The following is a 15,925-nucleotide window of genomic DNA, read 5'->3' as shown; positions in this document are numbered from 1 at the left end:
GAGCAGATTCAATAAACAGCAAGGCAATTACCCAAGCCCAGTTTTGCCACATTATTCAAATAAGATTCATTATCTAACCTGCTTACTATATTGTCTGTAAACTAAAACTTTATAAGAGGAGAATCTGCACCAGCTGCTTGCAGTTCTTTTATTCTGCCCACATTGACAACCATCATCTATCATTCCCCAGTTGGCCCATTCAAGCAATTATGTTTATCATTTTTCCGGCCATGTCTCATGCTTTGAATATACTTTGCCTCCTTAAATCCTTGTAAGTGACAGGAAGGAAGGCAGCTCATGAAAACAGTGTATGGATAGAATTGGGTGCCTTAACTGAGTTATCTAGTAATTAATTTTATCCAACAGGTTTCGTTATTTCTTTAATCCCTATTTTACAATTGAAGACAATGAAATTCAGAGATTAATAACGTTTCAAACTGAAACATTGCAACTATTCGAGCTCTATGTTTGTTTCTTGGTGATTTTTTTAAACAAAGTTTTACTGAAAATTATATGGGGGTTGTCACTCATAACATCAACTTTGCTTATGTTTTTTAACCTTTTCTCCTATTTTTATTGTAAATTGGGTGGGGGTGTACATTTCAGAGCATCAGCTTTGTATTCAAAGGTTTAAACTACTAATTAAGACAACCCCCCCAATAAGTTTAGCTTTCACAGCCTCCTTGATACTCTTCTCCCCTTCGTAGATTACTGTCTGCCACTACACCCAACTTAGCACCCTTCCACAGTCACCATTTGCTTTTTCTTCTCTCAGCTCACTCGCTTTGGTAGGAAAATCTTTTCCCAATCTTTTTTATTTATTTCATTCGTCACTGTGGTTTCATATAATATTTGCCCTTTTGTGATTGGCTAACTTCGTTCAGCATAATGTTCTCCAGATCCATCCATTCCAATGAGGTGCTTCACGGGCACATCACCGTTTCACATACTGCATTTGGTGTTCTGTTTTCATGGTTCTTGTATGTTACATTGCCTACCTTGTACTATTTCATCTGAAATTGTGCATTGTATTTTTGTGAATGGTCATACACTCGCAAGACAAGGTCTGAGTTCTTAAGAATTACAACACTAAAAGTCACAGTTAAAATAAGTTATGTCAGGACAGTGTGGCTCAGAGGGAGCCTTGATGGTGCCGTAGGTAAGCACACAGTTCAGCACCTAAGTAGTTAAGTGAGTCATGAACCCGTGAACTGCTTTGTGGGAAGACTTGGCCTTGGAAACCGTTTGGGGCAGTTCTACCCTGCCCTGTATGTTCACTTTGAGTTTACACGGACTGAGCAGAACTGGGTGTGTTGTTCAAATCAAGAAGCTTTAAATTTACATATCTTATCTCATTAGAGAATAAGCACATTTATCATAGAATATTTTTAGAAGATCAACATGTCAAAATAGTAAATGAAAATGACCCGTATTTCCACTTTCATAAAACCACACTTTAAATAGTTCCATCTACATAAAACTGCATAATAATTCCGTTTTACACCCTGTTATTGCCCCATCATCTCAAGCAGTAGCTGACACATAGTTGTTGTTAGGCATACTTAAATTGATTCCGACCCATAGCAACGTTATGCACAACAGAAGGAAACACTGCCCGGTCCTTCACCACCTCACAATCGCTTCTGTGCTTGAGTCCACTGTGCCCATCCAGCTTTTCAGGGGCCAGCCTCTCTTTCTCTGCCCCTCGACTTAAACAAGCATGGCAGCCTTCTCCAGGGACTTGTCGCTCCTGATAACATGTCCAACATATTGAAGACGCAGTCTCCCCATCCTTGCCTCTAAGGAGAACCCTGGCCGTACTTTTTCCAAGACAGATTTGTGTAGCAGTCCATAGCACTTTCAATGTTCTCTGCCAGCACAAGTATTAGAGAATAAATATGTAGATCATTTAGTGGAGAATAGGTGTATATATGTCCGTATGAGTTTCTAAAACAAAAATTATATACAATAGACACTGCTTTTTAAAGTTTTTTTCCACTTAGAAATTATCCTGAGCCATTGTATGCATTGTTTCCCATTGCAATATTATGAAAATAAATTACTTTAAAATATTTAAGTTAGCATACCATACCTGCCCTTACTGCTGTTCTATATCAGTCTCCTAGTGGATCCCTCATTTACCATTTACCATCCCCCCCAAGCACTTTACTATAAGCCAAAGACGCTCTTCCTGCCCCTCCTTCTATGAGCACCTTTGTTCTCCACTTAAATCAGACTCACCCTTGCATTCTTTCTTCTCTTGGTGTCTAGGAGTTACCATAGATCACGTAGAATAAGACAACTCGTAGAGAACAAGAAACATGTGAAGTTTAATTTAATTTACATTTTAGTCAATTCAAAAAGCAAAAGGGAAATGTGCCGGTTGCTGATTTGAGTAAGAGTCAAACTCTAGACAGGATTACAATAGCAAGAATAAACGCTCCTCTTCAATAGCACATCCTCTTCTCGTCTTCAGGAAACGGTGGCTTTTAATTCTTCTCTTCTGAGGCCCCGGGTAATTGGGGAATGGATTGGTCGAGAAGAAAATGATGCCGACCCCCTAGCAGCTGAAATGCTGCAGCCCCCGACTCCTAGAAGTCAAACGGAGCGGTGGGAAAGTGAACCGAGCAGCTCTGGCCCTGCAGGAAGGTAAGCGGAGACGCCTTCTCTTGTTCTGCGTGTTTTCAGCCGTTGAAAAGTAAAGACAAAATGAGGCTAGGAAGTGCATGATTGTGATGAGATAACTCACAGCAGTTTGACATAGAGAATCATGGTGAGCTCAATATAGGATTAAAAATGAATGATTCTGTTTTTAAATAAAAATGTTAGATGTGCGTTTCAGTTTTCTTTTGAACTTTTCTTCACATTTAATTTATATAAAGAAATCCTTTGAAGGTGCTAAGCTATTAATCAAGAGATGATATTATATTTGCCCAGGAGTGAATGGGACTTAGGAATCCGGGACAGTATTTTGGGAAGAAGGGATCGGACTTGTCTGGAGGTACTCAATAGGGAGAAGGATACTATGGAAAGTACAGTGGAATCGAGCCGCAGGCAAGGTTAGGATGAACCGTGAAGAGAGAGAAATAGTGAGCCAGAACCATTTATATTTGGAGTTAGAAACTGTGACCGAATATACTGGGGGGTTTTTTTTAGTTTAATTTTGGAAACGATCAAGATTTTTTGGATTATAAGTTGATTTCTCCTCATTTTTCACAGATCTGTGATATTCAAAATGGTGAGAGAGATTTGCCTTCTCAGTGTGCTAGAAGAGATGAGAATAATTTGGAAATGTTCTGAAACTATTTATCAGAAAATATATACTTAAAATAATATTTCCCCCCTGTAATACTGAATCATGTGGGTACAACTCAAAGCAAAAAACGTTTAAAAGATGTTGGAATGAAGAATGAGGAAAGTGTGATTTGTAAGAAGGGGCTTCAAAAAGTAATTGGAAAAATATCATTATTTCTTATTCCTACTTTTTCATGAACTTTTGAAGCCCCTTCTTATAAAACTGAGACTGTGGATGTAAATGCTCCTGAAACGTGGCCGAGCTCACATGCTTTTTGTGAATGTACCTGTTTGACCACCATGGAAGAGTCTGTTGTGCCCTAGGATAACAATAGCTTGATATTGTTTACTTAGCAACTTACAGCCAATGACTATTTTTCTCAAGGAGAAAATGGAATTTTCTACAATGTAGCTTCCAGGCATTCTTTGCTCTGACGTATCCCTTGGCTAAAGGGCGGCAAATTCAGAATGCTCACTAGTGTGCTTTAGGCATAGAGAGAATTGATTCTACTTCTCTGAAAAATAACATCTAAAATATTTAAATAGTTGAAATGTTCTGAATAAGAAGAAAAGCATTTTTAAAAATCCATTTACTTTTTTGTGAAAAGCCAGATTCATTTCAGCTGTCGATGAGGCTAATTTCATTTTTATTTTTTTATTTATTTATTTTTGTTGCTAATTTTATTTTTAATACCAGACTAATGAAACTCAACAGACCTTTAACTTTATCCATTGGTAGATCGTTAGTTCTTAAATATACAATTGAGAATGTCAACTTTCATTTTGCTTTCATTTAGGCATCATAATAACTGGAGCTATTTATTGAATGTGCTACTGTGTCAATTGTCTTCCTAGCTTCAGTGAGCTTTGATTACACAATGAAGGTACACGTGGTCTGTAATCCTGGTGGAGCCCTTTACTCAGAAAATTCACTTCATGAAGATCTTTCTCTAAAAGTTGTCCAGTAAGGTTCTCTGTAGTTTACTTTTCCTCTGCGGTACCGTGGTGTTCTATGACATGCAGCAAGTGACGAACTCCTGTCTTGTGAAAAACAGGAAACGGACACATTTTAATTAAATTTAAAGAATGCCGATAAACTATGGTTACTATTATATTTCTCCCTTCTCTTGTGACAGAACTGGCGTTTTTGGCCCATTCATTTATCCCAGGATCTCATGCAGAAAAATACTTTATTTGAGTGTAAATGAAAATATTGGGGAGAGAAAAAAATTTAATGACTACAGAGTCATAATTAGCTTTCAGATAGTAATGCTTTTGTTCTATCACTTAGCGATCTCAAACAGGAGTTGACTAAACGGTACCCTGGACTCCCAGAGGAGTTAGGTGTGACTTCTTTGTTTCTGGTCATTGAAATACGGATTCATCAGCGTGGGTGAAAGTTCATAGAGCACATCCGGTTCCCACTGAACAACGTCTCTCTCCATTCCCCAGTGACAGGTCACACTTTGTCAACATTCTCCATATTTCGGTTCTGATGGTTCTCCTACTAGTAACACAGCGTCAGCCCTTCCTGGCTTTCTAGTCTGTGCTGCAAAGTAATGTTTGGTCTCCTATAGATTTCTTTTCCCTAAAGGAGCAAAGGAGTCATGAGTGATTTTCTTAATGAGCTTGTCTGTTATTTAGCTGAAAAGTCACTTCTGGGAGTAGTGTTGTTTCAGTTCTAGGTTTAGAGGGAATCTCAGAGAAATATTCTTGGGGGTTCCTCTATTCTCTACTGATTCAAGAAGTCAGACTTTATGTAGAGAGATATACAAATATATATATATAAAATAGATGGTCTAGGATAGAATGGGAAATAATTGTAGAATCTCTCTCTTTGTGTGTCTCTCTGTGTATCTATCTATCCATCCATCATCTATCTGTCTATCTATCATCTATCTATCTATCTATCTATCTATCTATCTATCTATCTATCTATCTATCATCTTCTGTCATCTATCATCTATCATCTACTGAGATATACTACAGTTGTTTTCCATTCTATCCTGGACCATCTATTGTTTCCCAGATCAGAATGGTTGACATTAACAGCCAGCCGCTGTCCTGTCCCTCTAGTATCTAATTGAGGAGCATCTACCAATAAAGTCCTTTCAACTCATTGTCTTAAAGTCAAATCAGACTCATAGTGGCCATGGAGGACAGGATAGAACTACCCCTGTGAGTTTCCCAGACTGTAACTTTCTCTCTATTGTATTTTTCCCCATATCTGTGGCAGATCTAGAGTTCTCTCACTCTCACTCTCTCTGCCATAGAATCGGTGCTGACTCATAGCGACCCTATAGGAAAGGTGGAACTGCCCCTGTGGGTTTCAAGAACGGAACTATTTATGGGAGTAGAAATCCCTGGTGGCTTTGAACTGTTGACCATCCAGATTGCAGGTCTACTTATAACCGCTATGCTGCCAGGGTTCCTTGTCTTTGTTGTTGTTGTTGCTGAGAATACACAGCAAGACAAACATCAATTCAACAGTTCCCACATTTTCTGCAAGTTTAACTTGTGTGACCTTCACATCCTTTTTCCTTAGTTGTTCTTCCCCAATTACATCCATTCACTGTCCATTAAGATTCCTGTGTAATCTCTCAAAATACTATTATCCATTGCATCTCTAATAGGCTTTTTAAAAAGTGCATAATGCTTATGTGAGATATTTTTATAAGTTAAGCAGCACTAGTGTTTGACTTTAAGAAGGCTTCAGAGGCAAGCATTGTGGTGCTGGAGAAGACTGGAAGTGCCGTCGGTGCCAAAAGGACAAACAGACTGTCTTGCAAGAAGCATGGCCAGAGGGCTCCTTAGAGGAAAGGACGATGGGACAGCCTCTGACATTCTTTGGACCTGTTACCAGGAAAGACCAGGTCCTGGAGGAGGACATCATGTTTGGTAAATAGATGGGTAGCAGAAACGAGGAAGGCCAGCAGGATGGTTCAACACAGTGGCTGTAACAACGGACTCAAACATAGGAGCAAGTGTGAGGATTGTGCAGCACTGGGCAGTGTTTGTTCTGTTGTGCATTAGGTTGCTGTGAGTTGGAATCAACTTGGTGGCAATGAACAATATCAACAGAAGCTTTGTAGCACTAGTCTAAGCTGAGCAGAGGCCAAGGGCTGTATGGCTGAGAGGCTGAAGGTACGGCTGCTATCACGGTTGACCAAGGATATTGCTCTGGCCAAAGGACTATTTCCTAAATGTTTTCTGATCCTGAATTGTGGTACCTTGTTAAATTCCCTAAGAAGCACCCATATTCATGAGGATTATCTGTAAGTTCTTAGAGGTCATTTCAATGGTTTATTGAACCCAATAGAGAAGCAAAGTGTTACAGGAGGGACATTTGGTCTCAAAGTAGGATAAATAAGGATGGAGGGTTGAGGCATGGTTGAGCTCTATCTCATAGGAATCATCCTTGGATAGATGTAGAGCTGGATTCTCCTTCCTGCCTGTGTAGCTGAAGGAGATCTTAAGTTGTCCCCACACCACTTCCTCAGAATGTTCAAACGATTTTTATGTATTCTTTTTACTGTTCCTTGCTGGAATTCTTAATGTACATCTATTATTTCTCTTTATGATGCTCCACAGATACGTTAGACTATTTTTTTCTTCATTTTCCATTCATCTTTTTTTTTTTTTCCAAATTGTCGCACGAAAAAAATTACACCAAGGAATTTATCTTCTTTGTTGGTGAGTCTTCTGTTGATACTGCTACCTCTGTGTCCTTCACAATCTTGTTTAGTTCTGCTATTTTATTGTTCTGTTCTGAGTTTCCAGTTCTTTTTAGCTTTCTATTTTTTTCTATCAGTTTTGTCCTTTTGTACCTACATTGTTTTCCTGAAAGTTTTTACTTTTTGGGTATTTTTTTCATAGTTTTAAGGACTGTAAATATTAGCCTTTTGAATTACTTGTCAAATATATCTTTATCAGTTCTTTCTCAAAAGGTATTTCATCTAATTTTCTGCTCACTTGCCTGAGCCATCATTCCTGTTTTTTCATATTTGTAATTGGTTGGGGTCTTCAAGCTATTAAAGTTCCATTTGTCTACATATTTGTTTGATAAGTCTAAGTCTATATTTATTTCCTTTTTTTGTTTTGATGTATCTTATCTTTTTCCATCTTTATGTTGTCTGCGTTTGTGCGTATCATTTAAATTGATGTTATTTCGTGGCATTGCTCTGTATATGAGTATGATGGTGCTGCTTAGTTGGTCTATGTAAAGGTTTAGTGCCGTCTTTGCCCGGACATATTTTCTTTGCACTGAGGACAATGGTGAGGAATGCACACACTGAGATTCTATCTTAGTGGGTCACATGACTTCCTTTAGAGGATTGCTTGGTGATATGCCTTGCAGGTCCTTTCCTCAGGGTGCAGCACCAGATGGACAGTGGTCAAGATCTTTTCACAACTCTTGATGGACAATGCAATCCATTTCCCCCTGTTCTTCTTGGGGTGCTTTGCACAGATTCTTCCCTATCGTCTGTGTTCCTGATGTTGTTTTCTTGAATTATTTACTCTGTGTTGTTGCTCGATGCTTTCTCCAAAATGGACAAGCTGAGAGGCTGCTGGCTAGTAGGGCACAGCTTGTCCATTGATCTCTGTTTTCCCACTGGTCTTAGGCCGCCTTTCCTTCCAGTTGGGGCTCTTTCTGTTTGTTTTCTTCCCAACCCTCCCTTTGATGTTCTGGGATGTGAAGTCATCCTTTGTGTCCACTTTACTTAGTTTATTAAGTCTTTATTGTTGAGGGTTGTTATATCTTTAACCAGACCATTATTCTTCTATTTTTCTACCCCTCCTGTGCACATGGAAGACTGTCATCAGATTTTTGTTAAAAAGCTTGGATTAAAAAATGGTTGTTTATAATGTACACTTACTTTGTATTTAGCAGATAACCCAATGATTCTTTTCATGAAGAATAATATGTCAGAATAATTAATAGCATATTCTCATAAAGGTTGTAAATCAAGAAAATCTACAGAAGGAAATGAAGTCGTTTATAAGAAAAAGAAGGAATCATTGAAGAGAGTGGTGGATGTGTTATGGAATGATCAACATCCTTCTGTGATTGTTAGATACTGCTATCTGGCATCAGGGGGCCCTGCGGCATAGTGGTTACATATTGTGTGATAGCCTCAAGGTCAGTTGCTCAAAACTACCAGCTGTTTGACAGGAAAAGGAGGAGGCTTTTGTCTTCCTTAAAGAGTGACAGTCTTGGAATCCCACCCGGGTAGTTCCCCACTGTCCTTCAGGGTGTGTGTGAGTCAGCACCAACTCAGTAGCTGCAAGTGAGTGAGTGAGTGAGTGATTAGGGATCGCTTGCCATTGCTATTGCTATTAGGAACAATGCCTTGCATTGTCACATAATGCAAAAGTATATTTTCATTGCACCATTTATAATTAGTAGACAATAACTGCACACAATTAAAATATATCAACAAAATTAGAGTTTCATGAATTTATTTTTTAATTAGACTGCAATAACTGGGTTGCATTTTCTAATTACTTGCTAAGGTGTAATGTGGGCTTGTAAATAAGCTTAAAATTCTTGAAAACCTAGTAATGCTTCTCAAAATCTTAATTACCTTATTCAAACAAGAATAATATCCATAAACATTATGGATATAATGAATTGGCTTTATTTGTTAAGTGAATGTTGTTATTAGATTACAAGTAAACTAAATAAGCAGAGAAAGTTTACAACTAAAACATGAATATTAAAAGCTAAATTAACTCTCTTATAACAAGAGTTCCTTTTATTTCAAACGAACTTGTATGGAAATGAACTACTTTCTTGTAGAGCGTGCACTTTTGAGGCAACCAGAGAAAACTAGTTTTAAAATAAATAAATGGATAGTCATTCTATTTTTACAAGAGGAATCCAGGAACGAAGAAATAATCCTAATACTGTCAGCTTTTCACTAGCTGACAAATATTTGATTAAAAATATGTATATAGCAGAGAGGACATTGAACTTAGTGATTGAGGAATAGTCTTCACATGTATATTTGATCTATTTATTTTAAACAATGAGGTTAATTTTTTGAAGAACAGAGAGTAGTTCACAGAGCTACATTTTATTTATTTATGCATTTATTTTTTCCTTCAGTGGAGCTACATTTTAAAGATTCCAAGGTCACAAAAGTCTTTCTGAAAACTACCACAGAACTACCTACATTTGTAGCTCAAGGGTGGAAATCCCCTTCTTGACAAACTCCCATCTGACAAAGGATGTCAAACATCCATCACACATCTGTTTTGGGGACAGCAATTTCCAAAGTATGCACTTGTTCACAAATGTACCCGAGAGCATCAGCACATGGCCGCGCAATGAGCAGAGCTACATCCCCCAAAGTGTTGCTCTCCTTGACGCCCCCGAGCCGTCTCTTCAGGCAGCCACATTCATCTTGGGTGTTTTAAGAATATCTTCTTTGTTCGGGGGTCAATTTTATGTTCCCAAGTTCATCTTCTTCATCATCTTCTGCTTTTCATCCTCTTGGAGAATTTCTTTCCAATTTTATCCCCCGGGCTTTCGTATCTTCTTGCCATTTCTTCATCTGCCACATCGACCTCCGCTACTTCAGCTTCAGATTCTTGGGCTTTGCTCTTGGAGTTCATCTGCAGCATTCATTTCTCAGCTTCAGGATTCCACCCTTGAAGGACAGTCCTCCGCAGAGAAGGTGCTCGCCTAGCAGAGAGCTCTGCGCTGCGACTGTGAAGCGCCCGTTCTCGCTAAGCGCCGGCAGATCCAAGTGCCGGAGCTCCTCGCGCGTGCTCTTTTCCTCCTCTCCCTGCTGCTTCTGGGTTTCTGCGTCTCGTCCCCTTTCATGACATTTTACACATTTCAGTCCATCTGGTTTCACTTTGTTGGCTTTGACTACACGGAAGAACTTGGCTGAAGGCCTGCTGTGATATTAGTAGAGGAGTTCCCACGCCCGTGACATCTTTAACCCCCAGTCCTCAACAGCCGGCTGAGTCAGAGGAGTGTAAGTACAACTTCATGTGCAACAGATTTTTGGATAACTTGGACCTGTGCTTGGCTATGTTGCTTCTGCGCAGCCACAAGCTCTAACCTGTATATTTTAAATATAAACATCTGTAATACACAAGAATGAATTTCACAATGGAATAAAACTCCAGAAACATTTAAAATATGTAAAACATAGAAAAATTATACCCTGTGACTCACAAAGTTCTCTTTTAGCCATAAAAAGTATATAACTAAATCAAACAGCACTTCAGAAAGTTGATGGGTATATTTTGACATGTTCAAACTTTGTTTCATTTCACTCATTTTAATTTCACTTGGAAATATATATATCATAATTCAAATAAATATTTTATGGAATGCACTATCCATTATCCATTAGCTCATGTCCATTAAACAGGCAGCATTTTAGACATAATTAGTACTTAAGTTTTAATGGCCAAACCATGTGCTTTAGTGAAATTAAAGAAAACCTTTCCTTTAGTCATCATTGATGGCTGGCCTTATATGGTTGCTAAATAAGAGTTATGTGTTTACAGTGTAACACTTCTTCCTCCTCTTCCATATTTACTTATCTCCTATTTTCTTCTTGTGTTTCAACATGTAGTTTTGTTACGGACATTGAGTCCATTCCGGCTCACGGTGCCTCTCTGTGGAAAACAGAACAAAGCACTCCTCGTCTGGTGCCGTTCTCACAGGAATTATAGTGTTTGAGCGCATTGTTGCATTCGCAGCATCAATCCATCTCCTGGAGGCGCTTTCTCTTTTTTGCTGCCATCTATTTGACAAAGCATGACATCTTTTTCCAGGGATTGGTGTCTCATAAGAATTGGTCCACAGTACAAGAGTCCCTGCTTCTAGGAGCATTCTGGCTGTTCTTCCAAGATACATTTGTTTGCTCCTTTAGCAATCCATGTTACTCGAATTGTTCTTTGCCAACACCTTAATTCAAATGTGTCAATTCTTGCACAGTCTTCCTTGTTTATTGTCCAACATTTTACCTGCACATAAGGTGATTGAAAATACCATGACTTGGTTCGGACACACCTTAGTTTTCAAAGTGACGTCCTTCCTTACTCTCTAACAATTTTGTTATACATCCAGTATATAATAGACAATAAATATGTGACCCAGTAATGAAAACAAACATCATTTAGCCATCTTAAAAATGTAAAATAACAGCCAAGCAGCTTTTGCATAAATCAAAATGGAAAAACTGAAAGTCAAGTTTTATGAAATGTTCACTTCCAAGGACATTGAAGAAAAGTGGCTTTTTGTTTTGAATTTTAACTAGGCAAAAGTAAGGGCATTAGAGATAATCCAAGTTAAAAACCATCCAGTTATTCACTAAAAAGAAGACACAGAATCAAATAACAATACTATTTACCAATATTGGTTCAGAGACAATATAAAACAAAAAGGCGTTAGATCAGGAACCTAAGACAGTGGGCTCAAGAGGAAGAAAGTAGATGCCTGAGAATGCAGGGTCAGAGGAGAGTCTACTTGGGGAATCGGCATCCCGGACTCCATTGGAAGTCTCAGTCACTTGAAACTATAAACTCCCAACTGATCCTGACCGAAAGGTTACCTACTTAATGAACTCCTACAGTGTATTTGCATTCAGTTGAGAAATTAATGCTCTTTTTTTCCCATCTGACTGTATGTTATAGAGAGTACACATTATTGCTGAATTATTTAGCATGGACTATCCAAGACTAAGGATATTTTCTTATATAATCATATTGTTATTTACTACATGTACACATTTAGTAATGTAGCAGAGTTCATCCTCAACATTCTCTAATTTTGTCAGTAGGACATTTAGGTATATTTTATTTTTTAATCTTGTTTCTAAAATTTGGTTTAGCTGTAAAATCTCTTAGTTTTCTATGATAAAGCTTATGCCTTTTGGCATATTTCATTACTCTGACATTCTTAATGATGTCATCAGACAGTTATTTTGGAAAAGTTCTTAAATCAGTTTGTTTAGTTGCTTCCTAATAATTAAATTCAGATTAAACATCTTAACAAGAATTCTACATAAGTGATAGTGTATAATTTCTTCATTGTATCATATCAAGAGGTGCATAATGTCAATTTGGCCCACTATTGGTGATGCTGTATGATCACTTAGTTAGGTGACAGCCCCCTGATTTCTTCATTTGAAAGAGGGTGGTGGCAGGTTGAAAGCAAAACCCAAATTCAAACCCAAACTCCCTATTGAGCCAATTCTGGCAGGTAGTAAGTGAGAGGGTGCAAGTGGCAACTGAAAGAGTTGGGTTGCCTGCACTAATGCCAGATAAAATATACTTGAAGTCAAAAATAGTACAAGAGACAATCAAGGACATGGTGTAGCCACAAAAGGGCCAATTCATTAGGAAAATATAGTAATCGTTTCCAATATACATGTACTTCATATTTATGCAAAAATTGCAGAATTGAAGGAACAAAATTCTATAATAATTGCAGAATTGAAGGAACAAAGTTAAAACACAACATTTGCAGTAGTGTTTAGAGCATCTAGATAGATCAGTAAAAATATGAGTAACACTAGATCTTTTAAAATAAGTAGAACACACCACCTTTCAATAGCACCGCATATTCGATTCCATTGCTCATGGATCTTTCCCTGGGGTGACCCATATATTAAGTCACAAAATAAGTGTGAGTAAAATTTTGAAGGTTTAAATCATACAAAGTATGTTCTCTGTTCAGAGTAGAATGAAATTAAAATGAAATAATAGAAGAAAACTGAACATTTTAGAAGTGCATGGAAATTAAACATACATCACGACACAACCAAGGCTCAAAGAAGAACTCAGAAAGGGAAATTTGAAACACATTTAACTTAAGGGTGAGTAGCTGTGAAAGCACAACACAGACAAATGTTTCTGTTGTTAGGTGCTGTCTTGTCAAATCGGTTCTGGCTCCCGCTGATCCTGTATACAGTATGCCAGTGCTGCATCATCCTCAAAGCCGCCCACTGTTGTAGCCAATCTGTCAATGATCTTAGGGGCTTCCTTTTTTTTTCTTTTTTGCTGACCTTCTACTGCATTAGGCTGGGTTCACCAGAGAGGCAAAACCAGGACACTATAAACATATATAAGTAGAGAAGTTAATATTATGAAAGGGAATGATAACAAGAAAGTAACCTACACAACTGCAGAGAGAGCTTAGTTTGACTCACTTTCATGGATAAGTTAATGTGCTGAGGGTATTTTCAACTCACTAAGCTGCCATGGCCAAGGGGCAAAGAAGCAGGAGGTAGAAGAGTAAAGCATAGTAAAGGCTGGTAGCAGAGTAGGGTGAAGAGAGTCACAGTGGGGACTCACAGCATGGCTATGCAAGACCGGAGGCCAACTGGCTCGGAGTAATGATGCAATGTAGCTGGTGCAGGTCATGCAGCATGGTGATGCAAGGATGCTGGATTAGGCATCACATCAATCCAGGCAAGAGGGGAAGAGAAAAGGGACAGCCAGGTTTACACAGCATCTTGTGTCTAGGCCACATCTCCAAGGAGGTGTCACTAGGCTGCATCCTGACTGATGGTCTGTATTCCAACCATGTATTCTTATAGGTGCCCTGTTGTCACTAAAAACCTCTAACCATCACAGTGCACCCCTTGTCAATTTGGTACTTATATAGAACACTTTAACCACCCATAATCTCTGATTAAAGACAATAATGAAATAGTACTTGCACTTCACATCGTACAGCTAGCACAGGTACAAACAAAAATGCACGTACCCTTGCTGCATCTAGTGTATTATAAAGGAACAAGAGAAAAATATTTGAAGAATACCTATGAAGGGAAAATATACTTTTAATTACAAATTTTCTCTTTGCAATTTGATTATATAGCTATAACTGATACTTAGAATTTCCTTTCTCTATTACCACTGCAAGGTATTGTTAAATAGCTGGCACTGTAGTTGTATCTTTAGAAGGCAATTCTATCATTCTATCAAGCTGGCTCCTTCAGAATGATGAAGAGCATGGTATGTCCAGTAGATTCCATGAGCATGCACATAGCTGCACTTCATTTGCTGTGAATTGAGTTCCCTAATCTGTAGCAATGTAGTGTGCAATACCAAACCAGTGGCTAAGACATTCTGGAAGTTCAGGAACAGTAGCTTTGTCATTTTGTCAGAAGCATTGCATACAGAGATGACAAATATGTATCCAGAGTAAGTGTCTATACCAAAGAACACAATGCTGCCCTTTATATTATGGATATGGTTGCTGGAAGATCTCTCTGAGGAATGGTCCCAAAGCTTGGACTCAGTGTTTATCTTTGCTGCTGGCACTTGGAGCACTCAGCTGTAGCAGTTGCTAAGCCATCCTGGGTGAATGGCAATCATATTGCTGAGCCCATGTATAACCTCAATCTCTACCACCATGGCCACGTTGTCCATGCTCCCATTGGGCAATGTCAGTAGTGGCCATGGGCAGTTTCCACAATTCCTTGCCATCCTATCCACTTAATTGCTAAAATCCTCATGTTCAGATGCAACTCTGTGGAGAGTAGTGACATGAGATAAATATCTGTATGTTTTTGTCCCATTCAAAGAGGATTATCTACATACCTCTTCCCCATACCTCATTGTCACCATTGTTCCAATCATGCTTCTTGACCATCAAGTCAAACCAGTGGCCACAGCCCATGAATCAGTGTACCATCAGTGTACCATTTGGCCATCTCTACTTCCAGAAAAACTGAACAACCTGGTTCACTGCTCAAAATTCTGCCTGTTGACAAGATTTCCCTTCACCACTGTCCCTCAGGGAAGTCACAGAAAGAGACTGTGGTGCCGCTGCCTTGCAGTTTTGAATGGTATCTGCACATCATGCAGAACCATCAAGAAAACAAGCACCAGCTTTCTGTTCATCACCCACTGTATCATAAGGAACTCCCATGAGGACATAGGTGCAGCCTGGGAGAAGGAAGGTACTTTGTGTGACAGGAATGGAGACCATAGGCATTTGGGCTATATCTTCATGCAGCTTACTTGTAACTTCAGGTCCTGTTCAAGCCCACTCTTGTCTATACTACTTCCATTTAATGTTAGAGCATTTTGCCCATTTATCATTCAGTATTTCACTTCAAGATGTGAAATTTACTTCAGTACTTTAAGCTGGAGAGCTGCCACGTATGCTCTTCCCTTTTGACTTTAAAACTCAACGTCTTTACACATTTATCGTAATACTTTTCTTCCTCAAGCCACCCTTTGACATTTTCTGTTCAACTCTTTTCCTCATCACCCCCCCCCTTTCAGTTTAAGTTATCTATTCTCTAGAACATATTCTTCTCCAGAGTCTTCGTAGGGCTTCATAGAGTCTCCATAGAGCTTCTCCGTAGTCTCTTCCCACAGATATTGCCAATCTGATTTCTGTGCACTCCATGAGGAGAAGTTCACATGTTCAATCACTGTTAATGTTGTTGAAAAATGGTATTTACTAAGATGAAATCATTGGTCTTGCAAAATTCTATCATGTGGTCTCCAGCTTCATTTTATCACCCAAACCATATTTGTAACTAGTGTGTCTTCCTATTTGTTTGCACCTTTTGCATTCTGTGTCAAGAAACTCTGGGAGAGAACCATGAAAGACAGAGTATTTTCCCAGAAGAAGTTATGAATATCA

At 38.6% G+C, this 15,925-nt stretch overlaps 1 protein-coding gene across 1 annotated transcript in view; it reads left to right on the top strand.

The window, feature by feature from the left end:
- Positions 1-15,925, top strand: part of CUNH8orf34 (chromosome unknown C8orf34 homolog) — a 371,243-nt gene that overhangs the window by 127,741 nt on the left and 227,577 nt on the right. Inside the window, exon 6 of the mRNA XM_045286330.1 lies at positions 2,455-2,649. Within this exon, the coding sequence (XP_045142265.1) occupies positions 2,455-2,649 (195 nt within the window). The remainder of the gene's footprint in view (positions 1-2,454; positions 2,650-15,925) is intronic.

The sequence above is a fragment of the Echinops telfairi genome, unplaced genomic scaffold, assembly GCF_000313985.2.
Source record: "Echinops telfairi isolate 266 unplaced genomic scaffold, ASM31398v2 ScPeMD7_1;HRSCAF=3_0, whole genome shotgun sequence".
In the NCBI taxonomy this organism is placed as follows: Eukaryota; Metazoa; Chordata; class Mammalia; order Afrosoricida; family Tenrecidae; genus Echinops; species Echinops telfairi.
This window is presented reverse-complemented; position numbering and strand designations above follow the sequence as displayed.